At 39.2% G+C, this 9,089-nt stretch overlaps 1 protein-coding gene across 47 annotated transcripts in view; it reads left to right on the forward strand.

The window, feature by feature from the left end:
* The window catches only part of clasp1a (cytoplasmic linker associated protein 1a), a 104,248-nt gene extending 96,357 nt beyond the window's left edge, over positions 1–7,891 (forward strand). For all 47 annotated transcript variants that reach the window (XM_061724039.1, XM_061724018.1, XM_061724020.1 and 44 more), the window contains 2 exons: positions 1,769–1,885; positions 4,266–7,891. In XM_061724039.1, the coding sequence (XP_061580023.1) occupies positions 1,769–1,885; positions 4,266–4,352 (204 nt within the window). In that variant the 3' untranslated portion in view covers positions 4,353–7,891. The remainder of the gene's footprint in view (positions 1–1,768; positions 1,886–4,265) is intronic.
* The last annotated feature ends 1,198 nt before the right edge of the window (positions 7,892–9,089 follow it).

The raw sequence follows: 9,089 nt of genomic DNA on the forward strand, positions 1-9,089 counted from the left end.
GCGGCTGCACCTCCGCAGCCGCCTCCCCAGCCAACTCCGCCTCCCCCTCCGTCTCCGCCGCTGACTCCATCTCAGGAGCCGTCGTCTGGTGGCCCGCAGCTTCTGCCTCGCGGCCCCTACGCTCCGCCACCAGCGCTGCCGCGGCGAACCTCAGACGGGGTGCAGGGATGGGTCGCTCCGTCGGTCCCGCCATCTCGGGAGCCGTCGCCTGGCGGCCCGCAGCTCCTGCCTCCCGGCCGCTGAGCTGCGGCGCTGGCATCTCCTCCCGCGCTGCTGGCGCCGGGGTGGGTCTCCCCGCGGCCATGAGCGCCTCCATCGCGGCCAGCTGCCGCTCTCCCTGGTCGCGGAACATGGCCGTCATGCCCGCCATGGCCTGGGCGAGCGCGTCCAGGGCCCGCTCCATGCCTCTCTCGTCCACCTTCGAAGGCCCCACGTTGGGCGCCAGATGTGGCAGGGTGCGTGCCACGGGGGCCCGCCCGAAGGATGGAGAGACACAGAGCTTACGTGCAGACCCTTCTTTATTGGTTAATTAAACACCCAGACCACCCACACACAGTGCATAAGCACCTCTGCCTGACCGCAGCTCCTCCGACCCTTTTCTGCTCTCCAGCTCTGCGTTATAAAGGCAGGCCGGGTGGAGGCGTGGCAGCCACTCAGGTGGATGGGACACAGGTGCGTGTCCCGTCAACCTCTCCACCCGGCCACATTAACTTATTTCAATAATTCAACTAGAATATGGTGTAAAAGTTAACTTATTTCAATAATTCAACTAGAAGCTCTGCTCAGCCAGTGAAAGACGCCTGGTGATTCCACCACAACGTGGCGTGAAATCAGTACCTAAACTCATTGTTCCCCGATGGTGGAATGTCCTACCAAACTCTGTCTGATCTCCAGGGTCTGTATCTACTTTTAAGAGCAACCTCAAGACTCAGCTCTTTAAGCATTTCTGCTTCTAGTTAACTTCTCTGCTCATCAGAATTAGTTAGAAGATTTGTCCAGCTCTTTGCAGGACTCACCACTGAGAAAGCTGCATGCACTTATGACAAAATGATCGTATGATGGTCTTTTTAGACGTAGCTTTCTTGTTTAAAGCGACTGTTGTGTTGGGCGGGAAGGGAACAAAAAAATAAAAAAGATTCTGGCACTGGCATGGCAGCACGTGTGTCCAGCTGGACTCTCAGCAGTCTGACCGGCACTGATCCAGCTGGACCTCCTATGTGATTTCTTGCTTGTTCTCTCAGATGTAAGTCGCTTTGGATAAAAAGAACTTCTAAATGACAGTAGAAGTAATAAAATAGTATGTTTAGTGTCCAGTATTTTCATATAATAATACTGTGGGGGATATTTGTGATGCGTGGAAGGATGACGTCATGCAACTGTGACAAAAAAGAACAGGTGTCACGAGTACTTTCCTGACGTAAATGTGACACGTCACGGTTAAGACGGTGGTTTTAGAAGATTGCTTGTCTGAGACCATTGATAATGTATTTCCCTCTTGGCGTTGTATATTTGTCATCATTTTTGTTGAACGACTGTGACACGAGTTTGATGTTTTATTAGTTGTAAAGCGCCTGAGCAGAAGTTTCCACTGAGGCTTATTTGGTCAGTGGTCATATTTGGACACGGAGAACTGTTTGCCTTATTTGTCCCTGGAACTGTTTACCTGTACTCTGGCCTCCCTGTGACCCTCCCGCGTTCCCGCTGACCTGCCGCGCTGTGTGTGTGCTTCTGTGTGCCGCGGCGCCTGATGCCGCCATTCTCTCCGCAGGGCTATGACAACACAGAGAGCAGCGTTCGCAAGGCCAGCGTGTTCTGCCTGGTGGCCATCTACTCCGTCATTGGCGAGGACCTCAAGCCCCACCTGGCACAGCTGACAGGCAGCAAGGTACGCCCGCCGCCGCCGCCCCCCGATCTTATCGCCTCCCCGTGTTGACCTTTCCCAGCCGGTTCCAGCCGGCCGCCAACAACAAAACACATAGACTTGGATGGCGGCGTGTCCACGAGTTGTTGACTTATGTAAAGCTGCAGGTCTGAGGGTCAGATCCACCTGAGGGAAGGAGCCCCCTCCCTCCGCTGCTCAGCCGGGGATGTGATGATCTTTATGGAAGAGTCCATCACCTTCTCCGTCTGTCCTGCTACGTCTGCTCACGCCTTTAACTGCTTCTCTGCACTTATAGCACTTTATTTGTTAAAACTGAGCAACACAAAGAACGGCCTGACGAGGAAACACACCCTTGAATCGGGATTAAAATAAACACGTAATAAAGTCGGGTAGAAATAGATCAAATACCTTTTGTTTAATTAAAGCATTGACTGAAACTTAAATAAAAATAAATTGATACTTTGAAATTAAAACAAGTTATTAAATTAATTTAAAAGAAAAAAGATAAATCCAGAAAATAAAGTAATATATTATTTTAAGAATTATTTATAATTTAATTTAAATTAACATTCAAAAAATAAAACCATTAATTATTAGTAGAATTGGGGCTTTATATTTCAAATTGAACTTAAAAAGTAACATTATATAATTTTTTTTTTTAAATTTTATTTAACCTTTATTTAACCAGGAAAATCCCATTGAGATTAAAAACCTCTTTTCCAAGGGAGACCTGGCCAAGATAGGCAGCAGCAATTACAACACATAGTTATAAATGACGGAAAACACCAACAGATAAAATACAATTAAAATAAAATTAAAAAGCAAGCAAATCACAAAAAAAACAGGTACATGTAATGGAGTCGGCCTCAAGTATTTTCAATTTAGATTTAAAATTTCTCAGAGAAATTAACTCTGTTAGCCTCCAGTCATCTTGTAATATGTTCCAGGAAATTATTTTATAGTTCAAAATACTGTTAAAGAATTGTACTTTATTCTTTTACATTCGTGAAATTGAGTAGTTTTTACTAAAAGAAAAAAATTGAAACAATAAAACAAATTCAAAATAAAACAAGTAAATAGAGACAATTGAAGTCAGAGTCTGAAGCTGAATTTTGACAAGATTATAAAACCATAAAACGCTGGATCAATGACAGTTTAACTATTTAAAAAGAGATGTATAAAAGCCTGTTTTACATCACCATTAACTGACCGGGTTCAAGTGTCCGGCTGGCCCGTCAGTAGTTCTGTTTACATCAGCCCTGACCCACGGTTAGTGTAGGTGAAGCCTGGGTCCTCCACACCTCAGCCCTCCTCTGTAGCCACTACCACCCCCCTAATTAGTAATTAAATATTCTTTCTTCTCTTGGACCTTGTTTAGAACCTCTGGGTTCAGTGGTGTACTAGGTTAGAACCGCTACTTTCAGCTCAGAACTTCTGGAATTGGTCTCCCTGCTCACGTCGGGATTTCGTTCTATGACATCTGTCCATTTTCGTTTATATTTCATTTCATTTCATTTTCATTTCATTTTTATTTATTCCGTATCATGGAAATAGTTCACATATGTTCCATTCCATGATCGAAAAGGGGCAAGAAGAAGAAAGCCTTATATAACAAGCCCCTTTCTCAAAAAAAATAAAACAATTCGTATGAAGATGGTCTGTCCGTCTGTTCAACAGTCACTACTTATATGATACCAAAAAAAAGAAATAATGAAAAAACAAAACAAAAAAATAAGAAAACATACACACTAACTCACCAACAATACAAAAACAAAAAACAACAAAAGATATTTTACCCGTTAAATTCATATTGTCTGATTGTGTTGTCTTTATACAATTTCTTGAACTGGTGAATATTTTTACAATCCTTTAAATCAGTTGTTAAGGAGTTCATAATTTTACACCACATACTGAAATACACATTTGTTTTAAAGTAGTTCGTGCAAACGGATGTTTAAAATCAAATTTCCTCCTATGGTCCTTATCTTCTGAACTAAACACAAAAAAACGTTGTATATTTTCAGGCAATATTCTGCTTTTTGCCTTGAACATAACTAATAAAGTCTGTAACTCAACAATATTTTTAAGTTGAATTAATCCTGCAACTGCATAAAAAGTCCATTGGTGTGTTCTCTTGATGTCTGATCAGATTTAGCTGTATCTTTAAACGTTGTGCTCTTAATCAAGTGAGTTTAGAAACTCAGCTGACAAAGTATTTAGGTAAAAAAAAGTGTTTTATTTTGAAACAGGTAGAGACATAGTTTTTAGAAATGTATTTTGGCGTGTTTGCATCCATCCGTACTTGTAAATATGTGTCAACGATATGTACTGCAGCATAGACGCAGGTGTCGTCGGTAAACAACCGTGTCTTCTCTGTTTGCAGATGAAGTTACTGAACCTTTACATTAAGCGAGCTCAAACCACCAACAGCAACAGCAGCAGCTCTTCAGACGTGTCCTCTCATAGTTAATGGAGACCAGTGTGTCCTGTAGTTTCGTCCAGGCCTCCTTCCACATCGAAACTCTGGAAACTCTGCAACGGAGGTTTCAGACGAGAGGGAGGCGGTTTGTGGATAAAGATTGACTTCCTCCTCCATCACTGCGACACCACCTACTGATCAACCAACAACGTTCATTTGAAATGTTCACATCAAAGAGGAGGAGAAGCTGGAATTCCAGTCCAAACCAGTTTGTGACTTAATGCGGCCGGTCCAGATGACAATTAATCCACAAATCTGAGAACAAAACGGTCCGGGTTTAAAAAATCAGAAATTCTGAGTTTTGTCTCACAAATATGCAAATTTATAATGTGAAAAATTCAATTTTTTTTGTTTTTGTGTATGTAAAATGTAAAGCCTTTTTTTCATTAATTTGCTAGTTTATAAAGTCTGAAATTCAAATTTTCTTACCGACAAATGTGAGTTTGTGGGCAATTTTAATTTTTTTATTTTAGGAAGTCAAAAATGTGGTTTTTCTCATACAAATCCATTCAAAAAACAACAATTCAGATTTCGGTATTGCGAACTTCATAATGTCAAGATTTTGAATCTTTGCCCTTTTTTTTATTTATTTTTTTTCCCAAATTTTCAAAATGTATGAAGTCAGAAAGTCTGTAATTCTTTTCCCACAAATATCTTACGTTTAAAAAGTCCAATAGCCCCCAAATCTTACAAATTTGCAACTATATAAAGATGGATTTTTACTGGTAAATTGGCATGTTTGTAATTTAAGATTTTTTTCTTTGCAGTTTTGCATTTATAGATTTTTTTTCCTCCACAAATTTGCATATTTATGTAGTTCAAAAAAAGAGTTTTTTTTATGCAAATACCTTGGCTTTAAAGAGTTTCCAAGTATATGAATTCCTTTTCTTCCTGCATAATTTCAGATTTATGAATCAAAAATTGGAATTTTATCGTGCAGAATTCCTGATTTGATGGAATAAAAGTAATTTAATTTAATTTAAATTTTATAGTTTTATTTTTCTTTTACAATTTTTTTTTTAATTTACAGTTTATGGGGTTTTTTGTCTCACAAATTTGCAAGTTTATGAAATCATAATTTTGTCATATTTCTCACATTTCTTCTCTGGGTCCCTGGAGGTTTGTTTCTTGCATATCGGTGAGATTATAAAATTTAGAATTTCTGATAATTCTTTAGTGCAATTCTTTCAGTTTTCTGTCACTTATTTTTGATTTGTCATAGTTGAAAATGTTTTGTTTTTCCAAACCTGCAAATTTATCGAATCAGTTTTTTCTGTTTTTTTAGAAAATAAGTTTATGTTTTGATTTTTTTTTTTGCAATTGTATAAAGTGCATAAGAAATTGTTTTGTGGGTTTCGCTCAACTTTGATCTTCAGATCCACAATTCCACCTTGTTAGAGTAACAGATGTAAGTATCACCATGGACCATCTTAAATGGTCTGAAGTCCTTCGTCGCACTGGAGTTTTTCCAAACGAGGGTCCCAGCAGGAACAGGCCCTTCCTCCAAAACAACTCCAGACGTTTGTCTTCAAGACTTAAACCAGGACAGAGTTTGGTCCTCCTGAGGGAAGTGTGGGACCAGAACAATCACAATCTTTCCAGACAGACAGACAATGCTTAAGGGAACAAAATAACCAGAGATGAAAAGATGTTTTTTTGTGGAAACGGCTGATTGCAGCCTGATAATTATTGTTTTTATCAACAGAACACTGAAGCCTTCAGGCTTAAACTCGCCGTTACGCTCCAGATAATTTTTTCTGAGTGTCGTGTTGGACAATCCTTCAGATTAAACTTCAGTTTGAGGTGCACACGGTGACATTTCTGTTGACATGCACGCTTAAAGGTGGATTACGTTTATTTTCTGCATATAAAGCTGAGCCTGTAATTTCAGCATGACCTTTAAAAAAACTGAGCTGAGGAAACGCCATTCACTGGAATCTTTTGTGCAACGCTGCTGCTCTGTCTGAGCATGCTCAGTGACTCTGACTGGACACTCACCAGTGCTCCCAGACTGGGAATGCTGAGAGAGACTGGGAATGCTGAGAGAGACTGGGAATGTGGAAACAAGTCCAACTGTTTCCTGTGACCATCACAGATCAACGTCTGAGTGCTGCTGCAGATCATGAAAGCTTAACTGAAAATGTTTCCAGACAGAACGGAAACATTTAACGGAACAAGGTGACAGGAAAGGAGTTTCTCTGAAGTGTCCAGGTCAGGTGTGACATCACAGTGTCAGTCATCGGCACCGCCCTCATCCTTGCAAATCACAAGCTGGAGCAAACACTGCTGACCAAAAATGTTTTATTTACCTTTAATTTGTGTGAATGTTTGGGCTGGAGGTTAGAAAAGCTTTACAATGTTGGAATAATGCAGGACATCACATCTCCCATCCGGTGGGTCATTCCTGTCCAATCCGCCGTCCACCGCCTGTATCATGATCTCAAATTATAACTTCAAGATTTCAGAGATTTTGTTTTGCAAATTTGCAATTTCATGAATTCAAAAGTTTGGATTTCTCACAAATTTGAGAGTTTCTGAAATCAAAATGTCCAATTTCTTTAATTAACTTGGAAGTTTATAATGTCACGTCTTTTCGCTCACATTTGCATAAAGAAAATTCAAAATTCAGATTTTTTTGATGAGCTTGACTGATTCAACATTTCAGATATTTCTGTCATAAATTCACAAAAGGTTTATGAATTCAAGATTGAGTTTCTCGCTCATGAACGTGCAGGTTTATCACCTTAAATTTAGATTTTTCTCATAACAAAAAATTGGGGAATTTTCTTAGAAATTTCCAAGATTAGAGATCCCAAAATGTGAACGTTTTTAAAGTAGAAGAAATCATCAACTTTTTCTGTCGCATAGACACAAGTTTAAAATTTGAGATATTTCCTTGCAACTTGCACTTAAACTGAATGTTTGGATCTGTCTCTGGTTTCTGAGTTTATAAAGTCAGTTTCAGCATTTTTTCACTCGGATTTGTGGTTTTGGGAAATCCCAGTTTCAAAGTCTGGACTTCAGCTGGGATGCTCCGTTGGTTCTTGATGGATCTTTAGCAGCAAACACTTCAGCTTTTTAGAATCATGTCATTTCCTCACATCTTGCAAACATTGACCAGGAGCTGTTTTTACTTCTCTGGTGGGTATTTTACTTGTTTTGGGGCCAATTCTTCCTATTTAAGTAACTGAATGTACAGATGTTGATGTTGGGATGTTTGGTTTGACAAAGACTTGAGTTCATCAGTGAAATTCATCTCTATGACCTGAATCCCGTTTCCTGGACCTCGTCTGCTGTGATGGGGCTTCCCTCCTCCACTTAAACCAAATCTGTCGTTGGTTTGAGCAACACTCGACTGTACACCGCCGCTCTTATTTCTCACTCATGCAATCTTCTGGCCTGTAATATTGTTTTTATTTTATTTAGCGCTTATGATGATTGTACAGTAGTTGTTTTTTTGGTTAAAGTCCACCTGTGATAGATTTGCAACGATGTAAAGAAACTCTCAAAATAAACAGACTGACATTTGACCTCCCAGTTTTTTATTTCCTGGTTCTTTGCTGCAGATGTTGGTTAATATTTGTGAGTTTTGAAGCCGGGGTGAAGCTCATGCAGAGCTCCCCTTCCTTTCACTCCACAGCTTGAACCTTGACTCCCAGAGACGCTGCCAACGGTTGTTTGAACATTAACCCGATCAGACTTTGAGTTTTAAGAGTAGGCAACAGCTGCGGGCAATAATACAGTCAAACACAAACAAAACTCGAGCGTATTTTCCAATTTTTGTTTGTTTCAATAACTCAACCTGCAAGTAGGCAGGGACAAAGTCCTCCGAACCACTAGGGGGCTCCACAGCTGCCATGTCAGCCTCCTTCCAGAATTTGTGTTTAAAAAAATCATCTTCATTTGTGAAAGGTCTGAAATTATGAATTCGGGATTTTATTTTTTCTTTTAAATTATATTTTTGTTTAAAAATTGCACATTTATATAGTCAGATTTTTTGTTTTATTTTTAAGTATTTCTTAGATTTTCTTATATTTTCAGGTTTATGAATTAAGAATGTTTTTTGTATTTAGTTTTTTCAAATTTGAGAATTATAAAGCCAGAAATGTAAAAAAAAAAAAAAATTATTTGAAAGAAAGTAAAGCAATTTTGAGTTTCTTGTCTTGAAAATTTTGCATTTTTTTAAATTAAGTTAAAACACTTGTGAAATTCGAATTCTTCTGGGGTTTCTTGCAAATTTGAGTTTCCGTGGATACAAGCAAGTTCTTCACAATTTATTAGTTCATTTTAGTGCAAGTAAATGATTCCGAAATTTCGGTTGGAAGCTGTTCAGGATTTGTTTTTCTTTTGACTTAATTAATTTTTGAGGTTAGAAAATTTGAGATATTTATTTAGCGAACTGGATAATTTGTAATGTAAATAGATTTTTTACTTTCAAATGTATTTTTTTACACATGAATTTTTGAGTTTTGCAAATGTGCCAGTTATAAGGTCAGTTGGTGCGTCCGAAATGCCATACTAAACAGTATATACTAAAAAGTATACTTAAGTAGTATGCATTAATTCGGACGTACTATTTACAGCGCACACGTCACTTCCTGCCGTTGGGAGGAAGTGACGTGTGAAGTGACGCACAGCAGCAGTAGCAGCACCGCTCCGCTATTTCCCGTTTATCCTGGCGGAAACAAGATTACATTATATAATATTATTATATACGAATATTATAAT

This window comes from Cololabis saira, chromosome 6, assembly GCF_033807715.1.
Source record: "Cololabis saira isolate AMF1-May2022 chromosome 6, fColSai1.1, whole genome shotgun sequence".
NCBI classification, from domain to species: domain Eukaryota; kingdom Metazoa; phylum Chordata; class Actinopteri; order Beloniformes; family Belonidae; genus Cololabis; species Cololabis saira.